Genomic DNA, 26,478 nt, shown 5'->3' on the forward strand with positions numbered 1-26,478 from the left:
TGTCCTAAAATATTGTAATATTAATGAGTAATACATCAAAATGCATTTACAACATTGATACTTCATACTTCAAACAAACACTCGCAAATCATACACATACAAATACTAATGTGATTATGAGCTGTGTAGCATAATATCATTTGATGTAATTTACTGCATTTCAAACAATTGTTAGAAAACACATTGAGACAGATTTTCCTAATTTCAAAGGCACAGACAGAAGAAAAAGAATATCCAATGACATTATTCAACTAATAAAATGTATAGTCCTATTGGCTGGCAAATCAGCCCATTATCCAGCTCAGCAGTCTAACATTTCACGGACTTGTAATGCCGTTATGAACGAATCTGGTTTTGCCTCTTGTCTTGTGAATACATTTATGACCCATTCTTTGTGGTGAACAATCTCTTTTTCTTCAGGTCTTCGGGCCCAAAGGACACAGGAAGCAGGTCTTCTATAGTCATTTCCTTGTAAGAACCATCAGGCTTGGATAGGTAGACGGACCAATGATCACCAAACTACAAAGAAAAGGGAAATTAGATTATTTTAGATTTTTCCATTATAGATGCATGGCTGTGTGTGAACCAGTACCTGGGTTTGAGGAGACAAGATCACTCTCTGACGCCCAGGATTCTTGAATAAAAGTCCAATTAACCAGCTCTGGAAACGTTATAATGTCAAAATACGTTCGGTGCTCACCAAAATATGGAGTTTCGAAGAGCAACTATCGATATTACTGCCGTTAGGTATAAATCTATATTTTTATTAATTATCTTTCGTGATACTGTTCTGCTGCTGGATCAACCGACCTGTACGTGGCCGAGTGACTTCATTGGAGGTGCCGAAGGTGGATTTGGCGCGTGGGCACTTGGTCAACAAAAAAAATGTACTTTTTTTTAACCTTTTTTGGAAGTACAGACCGTGCGTAACGGCAGTAATGATGATAGCTGTTCTGCGAAACTCCATGTTTTTGTGGTAGTGAACATATTTTGACATTATAACGTTTGCAGAGCTGGGTAATGGGACTTTCAATTGAAGGATCCTGGATGTCAGAGGAGATCTCGTCTCCTCATGTCCAGGTACTGGTTCAGGCTGTGTGATGTACCTTTGATTTGAAAACAACCATACATGTTGGTTTCCTGGATTAGACCTTTGTTCCATTATCAATGCACTCATTCACATATCTAAATTGTATAAATCATTTATGTACCTCTCTCATGAACTGTCTGCAACCTCCACATGGTGAGATGAACTGGTCTTCCAGGTCACTACAAAATCAATCATGTCATTAACAACATTACCCTCAATGGTCATTTTTAGTACTGTGTGTACCAATATAGTTAGTGTTGACAATAATAGTATAGTTGTGCAGAAATTAATTCTTTTTGGTATTTTCTCTATTAATTATCTACTGAACATTTCAGGAAGACTAAGACATACCCCAAATGACTGTTTATATCAGCATGACTTTGATAGTAGAATGGTTTATAACCATCTACATACTCTGAGGGGAAGCAAAACCCAATGAACTCTATGATGGGGTCATTAATAATTGTATGTACTAATCTTAACTTGATGAAATCAACAGGATGACTGAATCAATACTTTTTTGGGATTCAGACATCATCGATCAACTGACCGTTGTTTACTCAGAAACAAGGCAAAGTTTTAAAAAGTATGTACCTGGCAATAGCAATAGCCTTAAAACTTCTGTATCCCCCGGAAACAGCTTTTGCAATAGCGGTCCTCTCTGCACAGAGGCCAAGGTTGTAGCTAGCATTTTCTACATTGCATCCTGTTAAGAAAAGTTCTGCATTTGTAAGAGTTCCTGGAATCTCTGAAAGGGCATCACATTAAAAACAGAACACATCACTTCATTTAATAACACTATAAAATAATGACTCTCAATTATCATTCTTGACTCACACTCAGAGGGTTCAATTTGATGCTTCTAAGGGCAATCTTAGTGTCACATATATTCATGTCTCATATGACCTGCACTGAACAGGAATGTAGAAAATCTACCTAAAATCGACATCTTTAAAATGTCTGGGTTGTGACTTCAAGCAGAACAGACACAAACAATACTGAATCAGAAAGATCCTGTTTGTATCCACTTGCCTGTCTGACTTTATCCTCTGGCCTGTCTGACTTTATCCACTGGCCTGTCTGACCTTATCCACTGGCCTGTCTGACCTTATCCACTGGCCTGTCTGACTTTATCATCTGACCTGTCTGATTTTTATCCTCTGGCCTGTCTGACTTTATCCTCTGGCCTGTCTGACCTTATCCTCTGGCCTGTCTGACTTTATCCACTGGCCTGTCTGACTTTAAATCACTGTCCTATCTGACTTTATCACACTGGCCTGTCTGACTTTATCCTCTGGCCTGTCTGACTTTATCCTCTGGCCTGTCTGACTTTATCCACTGGCCTGTCTGACTTTATCCACTGTCCCTGTCTGACTTTATCCTCTGGCCTGTCTGACTTTATCCACTGGCCTGTCTGACCTTTATCCACTGTCCTGTCTGACTTTATCACTGGCCTGTCTGACTTTATCCACGGGCCTGTCTGACTTATCCACTGGCCTGTCTGACTTTATCCACTGGCCTGTCTGACTTTATCCACTGGCCTGTCTGACTTTATCCACTGTCCTGTCTGACTTTATACACTGTCCTGTCTGACTTTAATCCTCTGGCCTGTCTGACTTTATCCACTGGCCTGTCTGACTTTATCCACTGTCCTGTCTGACTTTATACACTGGCCTTTTGCATTATCCTCTGGCCTGTCTGACTTTATCCTCTGGCCTGTCTGACTTTATCCAGGCCTGTCTGACTTTATCCACTGTCCTGTCTGACTTTATCCTCTGGCCTGTCTGACTTTATCCACTGGCCTGTCTGACTTTATCCACTGTCCTGTCTGACTTTATGCCACTGGCCTGTCTGACTTTATCCACTGCCTGTCTGAACTTATCCACTGGCCTGTCTGACTTTATCCACTGTCCTGTCTGACTTTATACACTGGCCTGTCTGACTTTATCCTCTGGCCTGTCTGACTTTATCCTCTGGCCTGTCAACAAACTTTATAACATCAAAGGATGTTCAAAGTTATTATATTTTTTATAATTTCTCTCTCTATTGTTATGTTATTTTTCTATTTCCATTCCTTAACAGAATACCATTAAATGTTCTTTATTCCATGGTGCATAACATTGTTATAAATTATCATGACTGTAGTTCTTTTAAGCCACCTGAAGAGTTACGGCAGTATTCAACATACTAAATAAATAAATTGAAGCATTTTTATCAGCCCCCAACCCATGTATTCTTATTCTTATTGTTATATTATACTATTATTATATTATTTGAAAGCCCCTCACCTGTGAAAACTGTCCCATCATGTGCCAACAGGGCTGCCCCCACCCGGAACTTACTGTAGGGGCAGTAGGCAAACTCTTTAGCCCCCTGGGACTGGTGAATAAGAGGTTTAATCCAATCCTCATTTTCCTCTTCACTCGAGTGATTCCTGGCTTCTGTGTCTGCTCCGTCTACCCTTAACTCACCGATCCCGAAGTCTGTCATACCAACCCTTTCTTTGTAAGTGTCTGTTGAGAGAGAAAAGGAGAGAGTAAAGGTGGAAATAGAGAGTGGATGGATTGAAAGCTGTACCCAACAAGCAGGTTTTTAAGAGCCCCACAGCTCACACATGGTCTGGGTGGGAGGGGCACTGGCCCACTCTCTAGGGGAAGCCTAGCGTGTGTAATGACTTTTAAAGAGATCATTACCATATAGGGTTGGGGGGCAATTCCTACTTCCTGAATGTACTGATTTTAAATGGAATTGACCCCAACCTTTATCATTACTTTACTCTGGCTAATGACTTTCCTTTTAAACAGGGGTTGCTTAAATTATAATGGCTCATTCGTATGCTTATGACAAGTCTTACAATCCATTATGCAAAATCATGCATCATAATGCATTATTGATTATACCTGCAGACTTGTACCAAATCTTTATAACTAGTAAATTATGATTGATTGATACATGTATGTGCAGTGAGGGTAAAAATGTAAATAAAAAAACACAGAAAGACCTAATACCAAAAAATAAAGTATTTATTGTTATAGAGTGGTTGTATGATGATTATTAATTCATTATAATAAAAACCTATAATAATAGATTGGGTTTTGATAGCTTCTGAACAAACTGAGTAAAAACTCAAACGGACAACTAGAAAAAGCTCATACCAAGTTTATTCACCCACTGGGTCATACAGCTGCAAAGACGAGGCATGATTACACAAGCACATATATATATATATATTTTTTTAAACTTTATTTAACTTTATTCTACCTGGGGCGGCAGGTAGCCTAGTGGTTAGAGCGTTGGGCCAGTAACCGAAAGGTTGCTGGATTGAATCCCCGAGTTGACAAGGTAAAAGTCTGTTGTTCTGCCCTTGAACAAGGTAGGCCATCATTGTAAATAAGAATTTGTTCTTAAAACTGACTTGCCTAGTTAAATAAAGGTAAAATACATTTAAAAAGTACTACAGTAGGAAAGGCGTTGTGATGGGCCACTCTGGCCCCCCTCCCAGAGGTTTCTTCTCACTTCATCTGTTGATTTGACCTCGAGACGCATTCCTCACTCCTCCTTAGTTCCGCAGCTGGCCTGCCTTATCAGAGACTAACAATTGCGTTTCACCTCTCTCCTTAGAAACATGGGACAGAATATGAAGCTTCTACACTGACTTTCCATATTCCTACTTCCCATCCACTTTTCATTGACCCCAAAATATACATACCTTATACATGTAAAGTAATTAATGCCTTCTAGTATGGTAACATGAATCAGTACATTTCAAGCAAGAGTCTTAACAGTTTATACAGCATTTTTTCTCTCTTCACAACAGAATAACAAAGTCGAACTGTCAATCATGTTTGTAGGTTTAATACAAGGTTAATAATCATCAGATTCTTACAACCTCAGAACCTCAATGCTTAAATCTGATATCTGTAAAGACATAATTTAGTCAGTGTCCAAAGCTAACTAAGTTAATGAGAAAATTGTGGTTTATTGCTATTCCACACAGAATTACATACTGTAGGATCTCTGTGCTACTTCCCCTAATATTGCCTCTATGTTGGCCCTCTACTCACAGCTAATGTGATGCCACAGCCACTGCTCTTGTTCATATGGTTTAAAACTGTGACAAGCAGGAGTGGAATAGTGTAGTATTTTATTTTACCTCATGGTGATTTATATCCTTCTATTCAATTAATTGTGGAACTGTTCTCTTCCCTGTGTGCACTACCCTTCCTGGACATTGGTCTTGATTCAGTTGTTGGGGTTGTCACTGTTGATGATCCAGTCGATCCATCTGACATACATTCTGACTTGAGTGTAGACTCCTGGGAAGTAAGGGTTGGCACAGCTGATTCCCCATGAAACGATGCCTTCCAAGTTTCCATTGCAGATAAGGGGTCCGCCCGAGTCGCCCTGTAGTACAATAACACAAAAGACACAATGATGAACAAAAGCTCTGGTCCTTTTGTTAGTGATATAAAGTGTGAATACACCACTCGTATCTGGTAAATGTCATGTTAGTTACCACACATTCTACAGAACACTGTTTTGTGTCTGTTTTTCTATTCTACGACTAAATTGTGAAATTGTGATATTTTATTTTATTTTGTCACTTTCTTCTGCCATTGAAATGCTATTGTTGTGGTTTTTAAGAATGTCCCTTATCTGAACCCCATACTGTACATTTCCATAATCCAAAACTAAATCTATCCCATTGGCTCTGGCCCAGTTTTAAAGGCCCACACCCTCTATTATTCATAGCAGTCTATACCTAGGCTCTTGTGACAGATGTGTTCTGCTTTTCGTGTTTTGTGTTTGCCTGTCATGTATTGTGTAATTGATGTGTATTGATAATTTCATGCAGGGCTATCTAGAACCTAAAATGGTTCTTAGGCTGTCCCCATAGGAGAACACTGAGAACCTTTTTGCGTTCCATGCAGAACCCTTTCCACAGAGAGTTCCTAATGAAACCCAAAAGGGTTCTACCTGGAACCAAAAAGAGTTCTACTTGGAACCAAAAAGGATTCTCATATGGGGACAGACACAGAACCCTTTTTTAAGAGTGTGGTCTCAGCATGACTCCCTGGTTAAATAAAAGTTAAGAAAATAATATTTGATTCTGGGAGCCAAGATTAGGCTAGTCTCTACCTGACAGGAGTCCTTGCCACCAAAACGAGACCCAGCGCACATCATGTTGTCTGTGATCCTCCAGTAGTAGTAGTGGTGGCAGTATGGAATGGTCTGCACATCCACAGCACGCAGCACAGGGGACAGGAAGTAGCTGTAGATACGCGTGACACCCCAGCCGCTCACCGTACAGGTGGTGTACCCTGGGAGAGCAGGGGTGTCGTCTTCTGGCAGTGGGGCAGGCTGAACGTAGGCATTGAGCTTGGCTGGCTCACTGAGCTGGAACACACACAACCACAGAAAAGGCACAACATCAGATGCTGCTGACCAATCAGGAGGCACACAATCAGATGCTGACCAATCAGAGAGAAGGGATCAAAGGGGGCGGAGTCAATGTTATGGTACAACGTCTAAGCTGCAGCAGTATCTGAAGTTATGTAGTGAGTAGACTAACTGAAATATTGAAACACATTAACAACATGGATAGGTTTCAATATCTACACTAGCATACCACTTTCCCAAGCTTCATTGTAAGTGGTATGCCTGTATGGGTATTGAAACACTGCACGTCTCTACCTCATGGGGATGGATGGAATGGAACGTCTCTTACCTTGATGAGCATGATGTCGTTGTTGAAGGTCTTGTAGTTGTAGCTATAGTGGACCAAGATCTTGGAGATGTTGAACACTTGCTCGAAGCCCTCTTCCTCGACCAGACTGTGCTCACTCAAAACCACCTGGATCAGCTGGGCCCTGAGGAGGAACAGACATGATCCAATCTAGTAAGAACTATGTCCAGGGGAATTGGAGAGGATGCATATAGAAATGTTACAACCTACAACATAATACACTACTATTCCCCACCCCCAAAACATTTACTCATTCAAGTGCGAGCTGGCCCTTTGAATTTTTTGATGTAATTGACTGTTGGCTTCAAGCATCTGTTCATTGTTTTATGCAATAGGATAGGTGACCACTTTCTATTCCCTTCAACAGTGACACTACTTTCCCATAATTGTAGTCAGTACTCACGGTCTCCAGCAGTGGGCAGCAGACACCACCCACTGGGGCCGAATGAGGGTGGCTCCACAGTAGTGGTTCCTGTTATACTGTATAGATGCCTGGTACTTGATAGAATACCGTTCGACTTCTTGTCCTCCGATGATTCTCTGTGTAAATGTCTCTGTGGATTAGATTGAGAGGACAGTTTGTTATTAATCTGAATTAGTCATCTGAATTCCTACATGTGCATTGTGCATACAAAATTATTCAGGTGGTTAGTAAATTATACTTGAAAATATAATTATTTTGACATAAATAATGTAGTTGTCATCTTTATGTGAATATAATTAGTACTTTATTTCACTTCACCTGTAATGAAAATGTTTGATTCAACATAAGATAAATGCATAATCTCAACAACTATTTGTGTGTAAAAACAACTACAAGGAAAATTGTGTTTAATTTACATTTTCATAATATTTCCTTTTAATTTAAGAATTTTAAGTTCTTCCAACAACTTGCCATGTGGCTCTGTTTTCAGAGAATTGTGGGTCATTTTTTAATGTTTTACTTTACGATACTTTTACACAATGTTGTACGCATGTTTGAAGAATGAAAAGCTAATTTCTATATTAGTTAAAACAGTTTGTTATGCTATGAGGTGTAATGGATCATGATGAATGGATATCAAAACTGTCTGGCAAATTGACGTTAAATGATGAGAGCACCCATTCTCACCATTAATAAGATCATGTGAGTCGCTCTTGACAGAGGCAAATACATCAAGCTTGTTAGTGCTAGTGGAACAAATTCCTGCTAAAGTGGATGAAAATGTTGAGTGATGAAGTTCATAAAGCCATGTTTAACACTAAGACACGACCAATGAAAGTAACTACATAATCAGAAAGATTAAGTAGGTCTAATGTACAATGACAGTTCTGGATTTGCTCAAATTTAAGTTGGATCGTAGCCATTGTTTTATGCTGGACTTTATATATTAGTGTTTGTGAAACACTAAAAGTGGAAATATATTATACGTAAAAATACACCATGTTGGAAATTCTCAAAAAACTGATACAAAAAGTTGGCCATTTTTAAAAGGGGAACTAGCACGATGTTTTTTACAGTGTTCATTAAAAACCGTTATGGATACACTAATTGAACAGATGGCTGAAAAAGGAATGTTCGAGGCCTGAAGCTCTTTAAGGCTCTGTGGCCAATATTAGAAAAACAATGTTAATTCTGAAACAGTTGTAAACTGTGCGCATTATTTACAAACAAATACTAACCAGCTGGATATTGGCAGCGTACTGTAAATTGTCGTACTGTTATAAAGCATCAACAACGTACTTTTAGCTGTCGACAGAGTCACACGGCACCACATATGTGTTTCTAGTGTGCTACAGGTTTCACGTGGCTTAACTTCACATGCTATTACAGATTGTAACAATGTTAGTCCAATCATGTAACCTGGACTGTAGGGACTTCAAATGTCATAGGATCCTGGACCTGACACCTGTGATGATGAGGATATGCTGTAACATACAATGGGTATTCAGGGCCGGACTTAGGCTAATCATAGCTCCTTTAGCTGTGTCTTTGTTTCCACTCTACAGCCAGCATGCAAACAGGCACACAAACAAGTGTAGAGGCCGCATACAGAAGCATCTACCTTTCAGAGTACTCTATTTACTGTTTTTACTCTGCCCCAAACCATACTGGGATTTTATTCATCCTAGAATTCAAGGCGTATTTGTACTGTTTACACACATAATATGGCCTATTACAAGTATTTTTTATTATCCAAGTATGATCTAGTAGTAACCTACCTCTGACTGAGAGAGCCAGTAGGAGCAGCACTGCAGACCATGTCAACTGTTCCATGTTTACTTCACTTGAAACATGGAAACACATATAATTTTATTAGAGAACTCCCCAATAATGACATAGCAGTGTTTCTAGCCTACATAGATGTCCTAGGGATTGTTTTATCTCAAGACAAAATCCTGCACAGCTTCTGAGAGATCAAAGTATGTTTCTGATATCCTCAATTATGTGATTTTTACATGAGATACATCCCATCCCGTGTTAGGACCACTGAGATGATTGAAGACGACATCCTGTAACTCTTCAAACTTGCTCTTTTCCCTTAGAAAAGTATTCAGTGTAGTTTAAACAAAATTTCACATGTAAAATTCAATAACTTGACAGATAGAATTCATGTAATAAGGTCATTGATTTTAACAAACCAATCACATATCTTTGAGTAGATGTAGCTTTTGACCCCATGTAAGTAACCATGGACTTAAAAAAGTAAAAATAAATGTTTTACATAAAACATGCACCAAAAAAAACAAAGTATCTAGAAGTTTTGCTACTCACCAACGGCCACAATCCTTCACTGCACAGCCTTCTGGTATCTCCAACTGGTGGTTCCAGGGTTCTTCTCTTGCCTTTTATAATGGTACCATGCCCTTTTATTTTGCTTTGTTATGTCCCATCATGCATATGAAATGGTGTATCCCACAACACAAGACAGAGACTGACCTAGTCCATGACAAAACATTGTGTCCTCCATTATCTCCATTTCTAAGCCTTTTCTTGATTGCACCTTGGGGCTCATTGTTGAGTGGAGGTAGCTGGGAATTGAACACCTTTCTCCAGTCAAGCCCAAGACGTGAACATAATAAGAGTTCATTGGTTTATTGTGCTGATTGGATTGAATGGGGGTGGTGTTAGATAAGAATTCATGTATTGTGGCATTAAAAAACAGTATTATAGCAAATATAAAAAGTTACATTTATCCCCTTGGCATGATGTAAATGACTTGAACAATAGGCCTATCCAAATATGAATAACATCTTATGGTTTTATGTGTGTGGTCATGCATCCTTGAAAAAACGAAGGCGCTACACTGATAATACATACATGAAAATAACAGAAATGCCCACACGCTGTATGCTCCTAATTACCACATTTAAAGACAACATTACGATCTGTGTATTGCACCATATCAGGTTATCAACTTCTGCTTGCATTTTGTATTTATATTTTGATGTGTATTTTCTGTCATTTCTGTAATTCAGGGCTCATCTGTAAAAGAGACCTTGATCGCAGTATGACTCCCTTTTAAAATAAAGGTGAAATAAATCATTTCTGCATTTTATCCAAATAGGTATTTCCAGAAACAGATCCTAATGGGGAACCGTGATAATGACAAGTGTACGTTTTGTAGTTTCAAATATGAATGAAATAATAGTAGTTACATTATAATCATGTTTGTTCCAATTCCTATACTCTAGAGATACAGTATAATGCATCATTACATTGGGGCGTTATAGTATGTAGATACTGTATAGTGTATAGTTACAGTGTCATTGAGATCAACTTTTATGTTGTTGTCTGATCCCATCTCCGATTCTATACTTCACACCTAAATAGGGCAATTCCCAACGGACAGAAACCGTTTTGAAGATAAATTCTAAACCAACTCTTTCATTACTCTTGAATACTCTGAGAAGTTGTACTATGAATATACTTGTTACAAACCAGGCCTGAGCCTATTGAGATACATTGATCATACAAAACCTAACAATTCCATATAGAGCTCATCAATACATAAGCCACAGTATGTTATTTAAGCCACTCGCTACCTGCTATCAGTCACTGTTCTGCTTCAAGGTTATGACCAAGGACTGTGTTTGACTGATGGTTGAAGTAGCCCACGGACAGACAGTCGCTCATGACTCTGCTTTATATATGGGCCTTTGTGGCACCCTGTTCCAATTATGCTCTTACGGTAAATTGGGTATATTTAGGTCATGTATATCACTGAGGCCAAGCTTCCTGCCATCCAGGACCTATATACTAGGCGGTGTCAGAGGAAGGCCCAAAAAATGGTAAAAGATTCCAGTCACCCAAGTCATACACTGTTCTCTCTGATAACGCATGGCAAGCAGTACCGGAACGCCAAGTCTAGGTCCAAAATACTCGGTACCGGTACCCCCTGTATAAAGCCTCATTATTGTTATTTTATTGTGTTACTTTTTATTACATTTTTTACTTTAGTTTATTTTCTTGAACTGCATCGTTGGTTAAGGGCTTGTAAGTAAGCATTTCACGATAAGGTTGTATTCGGCTCAACTGATAAATATAATTAGATTTGATGTTTATCTATTCCTGTCTATGAATGGAAAAGCAGTGTCACATTACTGTACTGTGTCTCACACAGTATCTCATACTGTTGGCAATTCAACTGCATACGTTTACAATATTTTCCACATATTCACAAATGGAAAATTTGATAATTTTAAAGAAAGCATTATACAATCAATTATGCTCAATGCTGTTATTCTTGCTATCATGTTAGTGATGTATCATACAGATGTAGGATCTTTAATTAGATTTTTTTACAGGAAATGTGACACTTTTAGTGTATTTGAGGTTTTAAAAAGCTTCTGAAGTTAGTAATTTCCACTTTAAGGTTGGGCGATTGTGTACAAGCCTACATCGCCCGATTGCGCCCCATAGCGATCCTCGATAGTCGATCACTATTGGGGGGGTCTTTCTCATGGCTACTCATGTATTTCCATGGAAATATAACATTTATTTGGAAAGTAATAAATATATAGATATTTTTAAAAGCATTCATGATTTGCGTAAATGTAATATACTAACTATTACTCTTGTTAAAAATATGAAATGGTATTACATTTGGTGAAGAGCACATTATGACTTGTTTAGGACTCGAAACTCAAAGTTTAGGACTTGAGACTTGACTCGGACTTGCCTGTCTTGACTTGGGACTTGAGTGCTAAGACTTGAGACTTACTTGTGACTTGTAAAACAATGACTTGGTCCCACCTCTGGTGTTAACAGTTGCCAAGTAGGCTACTGTGGCTATTTGATCATAAAGTAGGCTTAGCAAAATGGTCAACCATCAAAAACAATGGAGAAAATGCATCTGATAACATTTTATCATTCAGACTACAGTAGCAGCCAATGTGTGGTGTTCAATGGAGGCCTACATTCCATGAGACTTTTGTAAAAAAACATGCAGGGCTTGACATTAACCTGTTTATCCACTTGTCCTTCAGACAAGGAGGTGACTGAACATGTTGTGTTGTTTGATGCAAGAAACCACTTTACCAAATGAAATGCATTATTATTCCCATACCATTATTACAGAGAATCAGACAAATTATGCTACCCTCTGCGAATCAGACAAATTATGCTACCCGCTGCCTATTGGCTACTTAGCTTATTCAAGCCTGTCTCAAAACACTGTGCCTTTAAGACCAAAAAAAGCTCTTTACCTGACTTGCTTTTCAAAGATATCTAGAAATGTACACATTTTGTGCTCTTGTAGGAAGTAATCACTTCCCTATTGCTGACTACAAATGATTTATAACTGAGCTAACAACTTACTAACTAGCAAAGGATATGAACAAAATGTGCACACGTGGCTACATGCAGCGCTGGCTTTGATCTCAAAACAAGCGCATCTACTCAGAACCGCTTATGCTGTAAACACAGTTCAGTTCAAAGTAAATGGCACAGATCCATATATGGCAATGGTCTATTTGCATATAGGCCAACTGCAGCTCTGATTATTTAGGCCATACCGGTCTGTGTAGAGTACGGGCTGAGTAGTGTGTGTCAATGCAATAGAATCCTACTCAAATCAAATCAAATTTTATTTGTCACATACACATGGTTAGCAGATGTTAATGCAAGTGTAGCGAAATGCTTGTGCTTCTAGTTCCTACAATGCAGTAATATCCAACGAGTAATCTAACCTAACAATTTCACAACAATTACCTTATACACACAAGTGTAAAGGAATGAATAAGAATATGTACACAAAAAAATATATGAATGAGTGATGGTATAGAACGGCATAGGCAAGATGCAGTGGATGGTATAGAGTATAGTATATACATATGAGATGAGTAATGTAGGGTATGTAAACATTATATAAAGTGGCATTGTTTAAAGTGGCTAGTGATACATTACATCAAGATGGCAAGATGCAGGAGATGGTATAGAGTACAGTATATACATATGCGATGAGTAATGTAGGGTATGCTTTCTGCCTACAACAAAATCTCTTGCATAGTTTGTTTTGTTTCGGTATGTTGCATTGAAAGTGGCTAATATTCTGTTGATTCGATCACAATTGCCACAGTACAGGGAAACGTTGATAGTGTTAACAGGGAAATCTCTAGAACAGTGGTCACCAACCTTTTGAGTCAAGATCACTTTCTGAGTCAAAATGCAACCTACCGGTCAGATGATTTTTTAACATGACTTAAAAACGGCTATGCAACATTTAACCAATTTAAAACAGCACTGTAGCAATGAAGTTTGTGCAGTTAGCTATAGGCCCAATACATTATCACCGCATATTGGCTTTGCTTGAATTGCCTTGCCAATGCTTTGTTGTTCAGGCCATTTAAAAAATAAAAAATAATCTAAATTTGAGGTAGGCTATATGATCACTGGTAATCGATCCGTTGTTGTATTACTTGTGAGGCACAGCTGAGTGAGCATAAGTGTAAATAATTTGCTTTTTCTTTTACTGGGCTGATGGTACCTGCGTCTGATGGTCAGCGGAGGGAGAGAGCAGCAGACTGAGGGTCCACCTCTCAACATCCCTCCGCTCTCCCTTTCCTCCACTGACACTGATCAAAAAGGGACACCGTCTTCCAGCTGATGGCGAAACTCGAGTCGCACCGCATTATTTCTGCCTCATGCACAAATTCATGTTGTTACTTCCATGAACAGAGAATGTGAAATATTCCTTGATAATTAAAAGACACAAGCCACTAATAATAACAACAACTCAAGTCTATAGATAGACTTTCCTACTCATTCATTACTGCTGCACTGCTTGTTGTAGCGCTGAGTGAAAATAGGAGGAACGCGCATTTTATGGCTCATAAAAGAGTTGAATACAAAGTGTTGAAAGTGCTGAGTAAGAACTTAAACATGAACTCATTCATAAAAAAGCAGCTCTTTGTCTCTCTCCAGTTATGGTTTTAAAATCTCAAAGTATCAATTTTGCTGTAGATTTCTTATACCTGCTACGTTACTGCAGACACGTTAATCTGTTTGGACAATCTGGACAATCTTTTTGCCAACATACTGTATTTGCCACTGTCATTTTTATGTAGAGATGTTTATTACTGCATGTCATTTGTTAATAATTTGTTTGTAATTTGTTTCTAATTAGGAATCTTAATTAACGGAATAACACAAACATCTGGCGGCAGCAGCACTGAGCTCCCAAAGTGGGTAGAGTAACTTATCGAAAATGTCAAGTCTTCCTTTCCTGTGGCGGTCCTCATGAGAGCCAGTTTCATCATAGCGCTTGATGGTTTTTGCGACTGCACTTGAAGAAACTTTCAAAGTTCTTGAAATGCTCCGGATTGACTGACCTTCATGTCTTAAAGTAATGATGGACTGTCATTTCTCTTTGCTTATTTAGCTGTTCTTGCCATAATATGGACTTTCTACTTTCTGTGTACCCCGCTACCTTGTCACAACACAACTGTTTGGCTCATACGCATTAAGAAGGAAAGAAATTCCACAAATTAACTTTTAACAAGGCACACCTGTTAATTGAAATGCGTTCCAGGTGACTACCTCATGAAGCTGGTCGAGAGAATGCCAAGAGTGTCCAAAACTGTCATCAAGGCAAAGGGTGGCTACTTTGAAGATTCTCAAATATAAAATATATATTTTTTGTTTAACACTTTTTGGTTACTACATGATTCCATGTATCATTTAAAAAAAAACTGGAATGAGTAGGTGTGTCCAAACTTTTGACTGGTACTGTACATGATGAGTAAACAGACAATAGTAAAAGTCTTCACAAGACAGATATTCACAGAAAAAGCACAAGGGAATATATTATTAAATCAAGGTCAAATTCAATTTTGTCCCCCAAACATGTGTTACCTATAAGAGAACATGAGAGGGTACACTCTATGATGTCTACAGTGAAGCGTGATTGATATTGACTGTGATTCTGTGCACTCCTGAGATTGGATTGTATTGATCCACAAAACATGTTCCATAAAACCCTATGATGTTGTCTTTATGAGTTGTGTGCTGCAGCAGTAACTGTTACTACCCTACACTCTAAGGGTAGTAACAGTTAAACTCTCCCGGGGATGCCCCTGCACCCCATTCCATCATATACATTGTATCAATATAGTCAACTACAGTATACAATATACTGGGTGCTCACAGCAGTACATTGTAATAAGAGGTAAGTTATTTTCTTTATTTTGTCATTCTTTGTAACACCCTCCCCCCTTTTAATAGTTTAATAGTAATAGTCAGCTTTACATAAGTGTGCAGTTTGTGTCACAAGCACAAACCTGATCTCACAAGACACAATAAACCAGGGCAGATATGGATTAGGACGCAGGTAAGGTATATATCATTATACTCTGTAACTTAGTATTGATGGGAAATGATGTAGCTACGGTGGCCTCAAAAGTACAGTATACAGGAACTGGGAAACAATATAATAGACTTATTGACACAGGGCAGCTCGACTTGACATCCATAAGAGTGTGTTTGTGGGTGTGTGTAAGTCAAGTCCGTTAGCAGGTCCATGGAGAGGTATCAGATTGTCCCAGATGAAACGTATCAAGGCTGAGAGCAAGTGCCTGAAAGCGATACGGGCACCAAGCTCACAATGAGAGGATTTGTGCCGTGATTCTGTGGCACAGCAATCTGACTCAAGCATCCCAGGGCCCAGAGGCTAATCGACGTACTTACATACTGTACTGTACTGACACCAAAACACAGAAGCTTTTGTTCGGGAAAGTGAATTTACACATGAACCCAAAAGGCAAGATTTATGTCTGTACATTATTATGAATATTATATTTTTTAAAGAATGGAATCCAGGACAGATATTGTGATGCAAGCTATTATGGCTGAGTGACCTTTGTGACACTTTTTGGGGGTAATACGTTACTGTGGGTGTTGTTATGCATGCATTCATTAAGCCTTTATAACAGCTATATAACACATTTTAATATTTGTCATAAGCTGTCATAAGTACTTTTAAATAGTTATGAGTCACAGTATGAGATGTTATGAAACCGGTTATAATAGTTGTTAAAAATGACCGTTCGTCCTGTTGTCATATGCTCTGTCAACTGCTAATAAAAACTGCTATTACATAGTCTGCATGACAACTCATGCTACATAAGAGTCAAGATACCAGATTTTGTAACAGGGTGTTATGTAATTTACCAACCAGTATTACATTGAACGTAATGATGGGCGTCATAACCATGTCATATGGTGTGCATATGGTGTGTAATTTTGAGATGTTATAAAACAGTTATAAGTGGGCTTATACACACAGAATGAGTTGAGAATATCACAAACCTTGACCATTCAAAGGATCTCCAAGAGAAATGTGCAAATGGGAGCACAGATGTACTTAATACCAACAGCTTGCCAAAAAAACATAAAAATGTTGAAACGAAATGGATAACAAAACCAACTTTGCATGGGACACAACAGGATTTGTGACAGCTGTGAAAAAGGAATATGTGCAAGCTACAGTAACAATGACTGCTATATTATTAAAAAATGCCTTGTTAATCAGGTAATTGACTAGTTGGTTTATGTTGCAATAGAGAGAAATAATAATGGTGTCTTTTTGTAGGCACTAACGGAGGCTAACTCCGCTATGGCTCGTTGGGAAAAGATTATGGGGATTCTTTTTTTTTTGTAGGGTTTTGGATAAATGCTGAAAATAAGGTTTGTGGTAAACTAACTGTCAGAAAAATGGAACTACAACTAGCTAAAGCTAAATCTAATTATTTTCAACGTATATCCCGAAACCCCATTATTTTCTCTAATAATTTCCCCCACGGGAATGGCTAATGAACCAGAGGTAGAAAATGCTAACTCATTTAGTTTTTTTAGGACTACAAGCTGGTGAGCTTTATTGCTGTCACGCCCTGACCGTAGAGATCATTTTTATGTCTCTATTTTGGTTGGTCAGGGTGTGAGTTTGGGTGGGCATTCTATGTCTGGCATTCTATGTTTGTATGTCTATGTTTTCTATTTCTATTGTGTTTGGCCTGGTATGGTTCCCAATCAGAGGCAGCTGTCAATCGTTGTCTCTGATTGAGAGCCATACTTAGGTAGCCTGTTTTCCCACTTTGGTTGTGGGTGGTTTCCTGTTTAGTGTTGCTGCACCTTTCAGCACTGTTTCGTTTCATTCACTGTCTTTGTTGTTTTTGATTACGTCAGTGTTCAGTTTATTTATATTAATAAAGATGGACAATTACCACGCTGCGTATTGGTCCGATCTTGACTACTCCTCATCCGACGGGGACGACGATCGTTACAATTGCAGCATTTTGCTGACCCACTGACGGCTAACGTTAGCTATCTAGCAATCTGCTAGCGCTAGCTAGCTAACTTTACTAGCTACAGGTGGAGTTTAAAAACTCTGTAGCACATTGCACATTAACATTCTCTTTCACTTTAAACACATTTACCTTTTCATGTTAATACACGTTATTTAACTCAAGCAAACTAACATTATTGTTATCCATGTTATTTGCTGTAGCTAGTGCCAATATCTCTTCTCCATCTCATTTCCCACCTTTCTTCTGATTTCAGCAATATGATTCGCTGGCACGAGAGCTCTCAATAACATTTCATTGGATCTCCAAACTGTCCATGAAATTTCAGCTATATGCTGACACTAAGCAGATCCAATGAAAAGTCATTAAGAGCCCTTCTGTCAGATAATCATATCGCTGAAATCGGAAGAAGGGTCAAAAGAAGAGTTCCTCCTTATTTGAATTTAATGAGTTAGCCACCATGCTAGAGTGGCTAATGCCTAGGAATGCTAGATGTTGTGTATCACGTTCAGCCAATCACACTGCAGCAGTCTGTTGTTTACCCCTGGCTGAATGCGGAGCGCAACATCAGGAAGTAGCATTAGCTACTCCAGCATGGTGATGGAAAATGGTGTTTCAAAAAGAAAGTATGCATATTTTCATCATTTTCTTCCCGCCTTCTCGCCATTAAATTGAGTTAAGGAGGAAATTGACGCCTTTGCAGCCTGAATGGACATGAACAGTAATTTTTAACACCCATTATAACCGGTTTTATAACATCTCATACTGTGACTCATAAAATTGCACCCAGAAGAAGTTATAAGGATAATTTAGTTGCTAATGGCAGCCTGCAATTCCAAGGTTGGCCTTACATTTTAGTTACCAAATGAGAGGGGCAGCACTGAGCTAGACTGCAACGTTACTTCCTGGAGTAGCTCAAATTGTGCATATTACGTCTCCATGAGACACAATCCATTTGGCTTCAATGCGCTATTGAGTCTTCACATGGGATTTATGGTGTCACGTGATTGATGGCTTTGTCCATTCATATATATAGTCATTGGCAAAGTGTTACCTTAGTTTGTTTTTAACTATGTTGGTTGAGCTACAGTTATGCTCTGGTGATGACACTGAGGGGAATGAAAAATAATTAGACTGCTGAACAGTCATTTCCTCCAGTTTGTCAACACATACAATAAGGCCTACTGTGTGTATCCATGGTTGGCTCTGCATTAACTTGGAAGTAATACAAATATGTCTCTTTCGTTTACAGGGTGGAACAAATTATGATAGTAGCAGGAGACTATTCAGTAAGCATGTATGAAGGGACCGAACAGTTCTTCATACCCCAGCTCTTAATACCCCACCCCCAGTACAACAAGATTACGAACAACGCAGATATTATGCTTATCAAGGTAAAAGAGAGGAAGAAATACTAGTAATATCTGTAGTATCTAGGTAGGCTATGTAGTATACAATACCAATTGTACCACCCTTTGCCTTGATGACAGCTTTGCACATGCTTGGCATTCTCTCAACCAGCTTCACTTGGAATGCTTTTCCAACTGTCTTGAAGGAGTTCCCACATATACTGAGCACTTGTTGGCTGCTTTTCCTTCACTCTGCGGTCCAACTCATCCCAAGCCATCTCAATTGGGTTGAGGTCGGGTGATTGTGGAGGCCAGGTCATCTGATGCAGCACTCCATCACTCTCCTTCTTGGTCAAATAGCCCTTACACAGACTGGAGGTGTGTTGGGTCATTGTCCTGTTGAAAGACAAATATTCCCACTAAGCACATACTAGATGGGATGGCGTATCATTGCAGAATGCTGTGGTAGCCTTGCTGGTTAAGGGTGCCTTGAATTCTAAATAATTCATTGACAGTGTCACCAGCAAAGCACCCCCACACCATCACACCTCCTCCTCCATGATTCACGGTGAGAACCACACATGCAGAGATCATCTGTTCACCTACTCAGCGTCTCACAAACACACAATGGTTGGAACCAAAAATCTCAAATGTGGACATTATACCAAAGGACAGATTTCCACTGGTCTAATGTCCATTGCTCATGTTTCTTGGCCCAAGCAAGTCTCTTATTATTTGTGTCCTTTAGTAGTGGTTTCTTTGCAGCAATTCGACAATGAAGGCCTGATTCATGCAGTCTCCTCTGAACAGTTGATGTTGTGTCTGTTACTTGAACTCTGTGAGGTGCAATCTGAGGTGCAGTTAATTGCTGATTTCTTTGGCTGGTAACTCTAATGAACTTATCCTCTGCAGCAGAGGTTACTCTGGGTATTCCTTTCCTGTGGCGGTCCTCATGAGAGCCAGTTTCATCATTGCGGTTGATGGTTTTTGCGACTGCACTTGAAGAAACATTCAAAGTTCTTGAAATGTTCTGGATTGACTGACCTTCATGTCTTTTAATTAAGGTGTTAAGATAATTCTGTTCTCAATGTTCTTAAACTGAACTTCAATTAAACTACTCAGTCTGCAACCCAGAATTTGTAAGATACTGTCACGTTCTGACCTTAGTTCTTTTGTTATTTCTTTGTTTTAGTATGGTCAGGGCGTGAGTTGGGTGGGTTATCTATGTTTGTTTTTCTATGTTTTTTTTTCTCGTATGGCCTGATATGGTTCTCAATCAGAGGCAGGTGTTTGTCGTTGTCTCTGATTGGGAACCATATTTAGGGAGGTTGTTTTCTATTGTGTTTTGTGGGTGGTTGTTTTCTGTGTCTGTGTGTTCCACACGGAACTGTTTTGGTTTGTTATTTCACGTGGCGTTTATTGCTTTGTTTCTGTGTTCGTTTGTTTCATTAAAATATATTATGGACACATACCACGCTGCGCTTTGGTCCTCCTCTCTTTCTCCCAAAGAAGATCGTTACAGAACCACCCACCAAAGGACCAAGCAGCGTGGTAACGGGCAAAAGCAGCAGCAGCAGCAGCGATCGCAGGACTCTTGGACCTGGGAGGAGATTCTGGACGGCAAGGGACCCTGGGCACAGGCTGGAGAGTATCGCCGCCCCAAAGCTGAGCTGGAGGCAGCGAAAGCGGAGAGGCGGTTGTATGAGGAGGCTGTACGTAAGCGCGGCTGGAAGCCGCCCCAAACATTTCTTGGGGGGGGGGGCACACGGGGAGTGTGGCTAAGCCAGGTAGGAGACCTGAGCCAACTCCCCGTGCTTACCTTGGAGAGAGAGGGACCAGGCAGGCACCGTGTTATGCCGTGAGGCGCACGGTGTTCCCGGTGAGCAGGCATAGCCCGGTGCGGTACATAGCAGCGCCTCGTATCGGCCGGGTTAGAGTGAGCCAGGTGCCATGAAGCCGGCTCAACGCATCTGGTCTCTAGTGCGTCTCCTCGGGCCGGGGTACATGGCACCAGCCCTACGCATGGTGTCCCCGGTTCGCCAGCACAGCGAGGTGGAATAGGCCGCACTGGCTTGGCTACAGGGAGCATTCAGCCAGGTAGGGTTGGGCAGGCTCGGTGCTCGAGACCTGTAGTGCGCCTTCACGGTCCGGTCTATCCGGTGCCACCTCCACGCACCAGCCCTCCGGTGGCAGCCCCCCGCACCAGGCTGTCTCTTCGTCTCCGCACTACAGGTGCTCCCGCCTGCGCAGCGCTGTCAGAGTCTTCCTCCAGTCCAGCGTCGCCTGAGTCTCCCTCCTGTCCAGCGCCGCCTGAGTCTCCCTCCTGTCCAGCGCCGCCTGAGTCTCCCTCCTGTCCAGCGCCGCCTGAGTCTCTCTCCTGTCCAGCGCCGCCTGAGTCTTTCGCGTCCTTGTCTCAGCCGCTCTGCTTCTGAGTCTCCTCTCCTGTCCAGGCGCCCGCCCTTGAGTCTTCTCCTCCGTCTCAGCGCCCTTGCTGAGTCTTCCTCTCCTTGTCCAGTCGCCGGCCTGAGTCGCGTCCGTCTGTCCAGCGCCTTGGCCTGAGCCGTTCCGTCTGTCCAGCCTACGTCTGGCCTCGGAGCCGTTCCGTCTGTCCTTGATGCCGCTTGAGCCGCACTGTCTGTTCCTTGGTAGCCCGTTCCTCAGATGCTCGCTCCGCCCAGTTCAGGAGCGTCGCTCAGAAGCGCGTCTCCAGCTCAGTTCATTCGTGAAGCTTCTCCAGAGCTCGCCCGCGCGAGTCTAGGGAGCCTGTCCAGAGCCGCCCTGGCCCTAGTCATGGAGTCCGCCATGGCCGCCTGCTCATGTCAGGCTGCCGCTCAGAGTCCGCTTCGCGCCATGTTCAGTTGAGCCGCCAGAGCCGCCCGCCGCAGCCGTCAGGAGCTGCCTTTAGTCCTGAGCTGCCCTCTCAGTCCTGAGCTACCCTCAGTCTGAGCTACCCCTGTCGAGTCTCCTCAGTCGGAGCTGCCCCTCAAGTCCCGAGAGGCGGTCCTCAGATCCAGTGGGGCACTTTAGTAGGGTTGCCAGTCCTTAGGTCGGCGGCGAGGGTCGCCGCTCTAAAGACGCTATAAGCTGAAGCGGCCTAAGACTATGGTGGAGTGGGGTCCACGTCCCGCGCCAGAGCCGCCACCGCGGACAGATGCCCACCCAGACCCTCCCTATAGGTTAGGTTTTGCGGCCGAACTGTCTGCCACAGTTCCTTGTCTGTTAAACAGTTCCTCTTTTCTATGCACAATTCTAGTCTTATGATTCAAATACATCTCACTCCATTATCCAGTGACAAGTGGAATACTGTTGTTATTGCCTTAACATTATTTTGAAAGTATAAATAATTTAGTCATTATCTACATTACCTTAAACATATAATCTCCATAACATAAGTAATGATGGACTGTCAGCTTATTTGAGCTGTTCTTGGCATAATATGGATTTGGTCTTTTACCAAATAGGCTACTCTTTGATTCCACCCATACCTTGCCAACACAACTGATTGCTCAAATGCATTAGGAAGGAAAGAAATTCCACAAATTACTTTTAACAAGGCACACCTTTTAATTTAAATGTATTCCAGGTCACTACCTCAGGAAACTGGTTGAGAGAATGCCAAGAGTGCAAAGCTGCCATCAAGACAAAGGGTGGCTATTTTGAAGAATCTCTAAAATTCTGTAAAATATATTTAGATTTGTTTAACACTTTTTTGGTTACTACATGGTTCCATATGTGTTATTTCATAGTTTTGATGTCTTCACTATTATTCTACAACGTAGAAAGTAGTAAAAACAAAGAAAAACCCTTGAATGAGTAGGTGTGTCCAAACTTTTGACTGGTACTGTACTTTTTCACTCAAGGCTTAGTTAAATGTCATCATTAGGTGTTTTATTACTCTTTGAAGGCCTTGGTAAAAGACAGAAAGTTTTTTCTTCAAACCTAACCTGATCCACATTTCCTGTGTCTGTCTCCATCTCTTTTCAGCTGAAAGCTCCAGTGTACCTGAATAGCTATGTGTCCATCGCTCCGCTGCCCCGCCAGAGTGCCTCGGTGGCAGAGGGGCAGTTGTGCAGGGTGTCAGGCTGGGGGTTCACCAGCTCTAGTGGGGGACAGATACCCACCTCCCTGCGCACCGTCAAACTTCCCATCGTCTCCACAGCCAAATGCAACAGCAGTGAGTCTTTCAATGGGAACATCACATCCAACATGATCTGTGCAGGCTACAGCGCTGGCAGAAAGGACGCGTGTAAGGTAGGACCCACGCTATAGTTACTAGGATAGGGTTTACGATTTCTAATGCTATGGGTCGGATTATACCTAATACTAGACTAAAAAGCATGTTTAATACATATTTTCCATTGAGCATGGCTATTAGTCGAGGGAGTAGGTTTAAGCTTGGTCCGTCAAACATGCAGCCAGAGCCGCCCGCCAGTCAGGAGCCGCCAGAGCCGAATCTTTAGGATATCTAGAAAAATCGAATTCGGCATCCAAATATTGATTGCCATTGCACACGGTATAGATGATTTTGTGTCTCTAAACTCCAGGCTTTTGTCTGTCTGTTGTTTCAGGGAGATTCTGGGGGCCCACTGGTGTGTGAAGGTCGGATCTATGGTGTGGTTTCCTGGGGGATGGGCTGTGCCGATGCCAAGTACCCAGGAGTCTACACTGCTGTGTCAAAGTATCGCAGGTGGATAGACCGGACCATATTCAGCTACTACGGACGCTGCAGCAAGTATTAGAATCAAGTGTTTCTGTCTGAAACACTACCCTTATCTTGAACTTGAAACATTTCAGAGAGCTTGATGTGAAACATGGGGATAAAAAGTCTCCCAGTTTCATGTAGTTTTTCATTACTTTTATTTGTGTATATTAATTAGATTTATAAAAAAATAGATAGAAACATAGATAATGGACCATTCCCAACATGTTCTTGCAGTACTGTCACGTTCCTGACCTATTTCTGTTAGTTTGTTGTATGTGTTAGTTGGTCAGGACGTGAGTTTGGGTGGGCATTCTATGTTGTCTGTTTCTATGTTGGTTTAAGGGTTGCCTGGTATGGCTCTCAATTAGAGGCAGGTGTTTGGCGTTCCTCTAATTGAGAGTCATATTTAGGTAGGTTGTTTCACAGTGTTCGTTGTGGGTGGTTGTCTCCTGTGTCTGTATGTATGTTCGTGCCACACGGGACTGTAGCGTTTGTTTGTAGTCGTGTACCTGTTCGTGCGTTCTTCATGTTGTATGTAAGTTCCATGTTCAGGTCTGTCTACTTTCGTTTTGTTATTTTGTATCATTTCAAGTATAGTTCGTTTTGTTCTTGTAAATAAATTATTATGGCATCATACCTCGCTGCACATTGGTCTTCAGATCCCTCTCTCCTCTCCTCGTCTGAGGAGGAGGAAGATTTAGAGTTCCGTTACAAGTACTGTATGTTGCTACTTGTAGTCCCCTAGCAATGCCATTCCACAAAGCAACATGAAGAACTGATCAAATATAAATAATGTCAACAATAAAACATTTATTTAACAAGAGATGTAATGCCAAGTTAACATGGTTTAGATTATATGAAGACCAGTGTTATCAACCAGACACCAATGCATAAAGCATAAACTTGAATCAAGCAACTTCAAGTCTGAGTGGTGAGTGCATGTATATTTAGACTACATAGAATAGTTAAATAATTGTGAAATTGTAAGTGTGTTGTAAAAAAATGAAGTGAACTGTATGTTTTCCTTGTTTTATATAATACATCACTACCAATTCAAGGTGGACTGGTTTTATTTTCACAATTTGTATTACAAGTGTGTCATCCAGATTTAATTGAGGAATCAAATTCTGGACAGTCATATTTACAAAAAAAATTGTGGAGTAGAAATGTTATCAACTTCCAAAGTTGCCGAACAAATATCCCAGCTGTACCCATAATTGTATTTATCTAACCCTTATTTTACTAGGTAAGTTGACTGAGAACACATTCTCATTTAGCAACAAACTGGGGAATAGTTACAGGGGAGAGGAATGAGACAATTAGAATCTGGGGATGATTAGGTGGCCATGATGATATGAGGGCCAGATTGGAAACGTAGCCAGGACACCAGGGTTAACACCGCTACTCTTGTCTGCTCATTGGTGATGTTCATCATCAAATCTGCTTGTATGCTGATGATGCTTTGATATTCATCTCTAGCCCTGAGACTTCTTGTTAATACTATTGAATTACTCAGTGAATTCTCAGGCTACAAAATTCATTTAACTAAATCAGAGGCTATGCCACTTGGTTGTCTTCCCTCTGTACCTATTACCTCTCCCCCCTTTCCTTTTAAATGGTCCCCCTCAGGTTTTACATATCTGGGTATATTTGTAACTCCTAAATTCCAGCAAATGTACAAAGCCAATTTTGTTCCCCTGTTTGATACAATAAGACAGGATCTGGAGCGCTGGGACTCTCTTCCGATTTCATGGTTGGATAGAAAATCCTGCTTGTAAATGAACATTTGACCTGGACTACTTTACCCAATCCAAATGATCCTAGTCTTACTTTCCAATAAGGTAATAGACTATTTAAGTGGCTGGTTAAGTCCCTTCATATGGAGTAAACACAAGCCAAGACTTGACAATATTGCAGCTGCCAGGTTCTATGGGTGGCTTGGATTTTCCCAATATTAGGTTTATCAGTGGTGTGCCCACTTCTGTTATATTTCTGACTGGATCACAAATGATGACTCCTCTATTTGGTTAGATATTGAGACTTCTTTTTCAAAATACCCCCTGCAGGATATTTTATTTTTCAGAAGGTTAAAGCCTGTAAAAGATCACTGCAATAATCCCATTACACTTAACACACTCAAAGCATGAAGGTCAGTTCAATGTTTTTTGGGAAGGTCCAAACTAACCTCTGCTCTTACCCCAATTCTTAACAACCCAGATTTTCTACCAGGATTGCTGGATGCTGGCTTTAACATTTTGCTTAATAAGGGCATAGGCAGACTGAATGTTTTATTCGCTGATAAGATTTTAATTTCATTTGAGCAGATGGTTGAGAAATATTGACTTCCAAAGCAGGACTTTTTCCACTTTCTACAAGCAAGACATTATAATTTGAAGAGCACCACTTTAATTGGCAACCCTGATGCGTCTGTCATTGAAATAATGCTTTTTTTCTCACAAAGGGAAATGTCTGTAAGTTTATTTTATGATGCTTTGAGGTCCTTTTCTACTGTGGACGCACAGAGGGTCAAGCGAGTGTGGGAGAAATAATTGTCTGTTACTACTGACGAGGAGATGTGGGAGGACATTTGGAGATACATATATGCAAAAACAATATCTATCTGTAGTTGTACTAGAGCAATCCAATTAAGAATAATACACAGATTGCATATATCCCCAAATTGCAAAACATCCTTTTACAGTAGATTCATGACATGGTCCCTTCTATTAAGGATTGGCATAAGATACTATTTCAATGGGTGCCTTTGGAATATCTGACATGTACTGTTATGCTGGTGAATGAGGACCCA

General features: G+C 40.6%; 3 protein-coding genes across 5 annotated transcripts; 1 reads left to right on the forward strand and 2 right to left on the reverse strand.

Moving 5' to 3' along the window:
* Nucleotides 1-3,711, reverse strand: cdaa (cytidine deaminase a). Of its 3 annotated transcripts, XM_024005247.2 has the most exons (4): nt 3,379-3,711; nt 1,685-1,796; nt 1,212-1,269; nt 1-519 (listed from the first exon to the last, which is right to left on the reverse strand). In XM_024005247.2, the coding sequence occupies exons 1-4, from the start codon at nt 3,578-3,580 to the stop codon at nt 379-381; spliced, it is 513 nt and encodes a 170-aa protein (XP_023861015.1). In that variant the 5' UTR covers nt 3,581-3,711; the 3' UTR covers nt 1-378. The 3 variants fall into 3 exon arrangements, 1 of the variants encoding a protein (XP_023861015.1); XR_002878927.2 differs by lacking the exons at nt 1,212-1,269; nt 1,685-1,796; nt 3,379-3,711 and adding an exon at nt 701-950 and having other exon boundaries at nt 432-519; XR_002878926.2 differs by lacking the exons at nt 1,212-1,269; nt 1,685-1,796; nt 3,379-3,711 and adding an exon at nt 593-950 and having other exon boundaries at nt 432-519.
* Nucleotides 3,712-4,234: 523 nt separating this feature from the next.
* On the reverse strand, nt 4,235-9,625 carry LOC111976418 (trypsin I-P1). The gene is made up of 6 exons (XM_024005246.2): nt 9,592-9,625; nt 9,039-9,103; nt 7,240-7,390; nt 6,819-6,960; nt 6,230-6,487; nt 4,235-5,494 (listed from the first exon to the last, which is right to left on the reverse strand). The coding sequence occupies exons 2-6, from the start codon at nt 9,091-9,093 to the stop codon at nt 5,333-5,335; spliced, it is 768 nt and encodes a 255-aa protein (XP_023861014.1). The 5' UTR covers nt 9,094-9,103; nt 9,592-9,625; the 3' UTR covers nt 4,235-5,332.
* Nucleotides 9,626-15,386: 5,761 nt separating this feature from the next.
* LOC111976420 (trypsin-3) lies at nt 15,387-23,891 on the forward strand. Its single transcript, XM_024005249.2, has 4 exons — nt 15,387-15,484; nt 18,871-19,012; nt 22,952-23,218; nt 23,536-23,891. Exons 1-4 carry the CDS (start codon nt 15,387-15,389, stop codon nt 23,704-23,706), a joined length of 678 nt encoding a protein of 225 aa, XP_023861017.2. The 3' UTR covers nt 23,707-23,891.
* The last annotated feature ends 2,587 nt before the right edge of the window (nt 23,892-26,478 follow it).

Source organism: Salvelinus sp. IW2-2015, linkage group LG17 (genome assembly GCF_002910315.2).
Source record: "Salvelinus sp. IW2-2015 linkage group LG17, ASM291031v2, whole genome shotgun sequence".
Classification (NCBI taxonomy): Eukaryota; Metazoa; Chordata; class Actinopteri; order Salmoniformes; family Salmonidae; genus Salvelinus; species Salvelinus sp. IW2-2015.

What these genes read in the sequence shown, in the direction of transcription:
- LOC111976420 (XM_024005249.2), top strand. Translation starts at nt 15,387, where the DNA reads ATGCCCCTGCACCCCATTCCATCATATACATTGTATCAATATAGTCAA. An exon ending in GCAGTACATTGTAATAAGAG is followed by an intron (nt 15,485 to 18,870) that starts GTAAGTTATTTT and finishes TTTCGTTTACAG; the next exon opens with GGTGGAACAAATTATGATAG. An exon ending in GCAGAAAGGACGCGTGTAAG is followed by an intron (nt 23,219 to 23,535) that starts GTAGGACCCACG and finishes CTGTTGTTTCAG; the next exon opens with GGAGATTCTGGGGGCCCACT.
- LOC111976418 (XM_024005246.2), bottom strand. Translation starts at nt 9,093, where the DNA reads ATGGAACAGTTGACATGGTCTGCAGTGCTGCTCCTACTGGCTCTCTCA. An exon ending in GCTGCCCACTGCTGGAGACC is followed by an intron (nt 6,961 to 7,239) that starts GTGAGTACTGAC and finishes GTTCCTCCTCAG; the next exon opens with GGCCCAGCTGATCCAGGTGG. An exon ending in GTGGCAAGGACTCCTGTCAG is followed by an intron (nt 5,495 to 6,229) that starts GTAGAGACTAGC and finishes ATTGTACTACAG; the next exon opens with GGCGACTCGGGCGGACCCCT.
- cdaa (XM_024005247.2), bottom strand. Translation starts at nt 3,580, where the DNA reads ATGACAGACTTCGGGATCGGTGAGTTAAGGGTAGACGGAGCAGACACA. An exon ending in TGATGGGACAGTTTTCACAG is followed by an intron (nt 1,797 to 3,378) that starts GTGAGGGGCTTT and finishes TTTTCTTAACAG; the next exon opens with GATGCAATGTAGAAAATGCT. An exon ending in AAGGCTATTGCTATTGCCAG is followed by an intron (nt 1,270 to 1,684) that starts GTACATACTTTT and finishes TTGATTTTGTAG; the next exon opens with TGACCTGGAAGACCAGTTCA.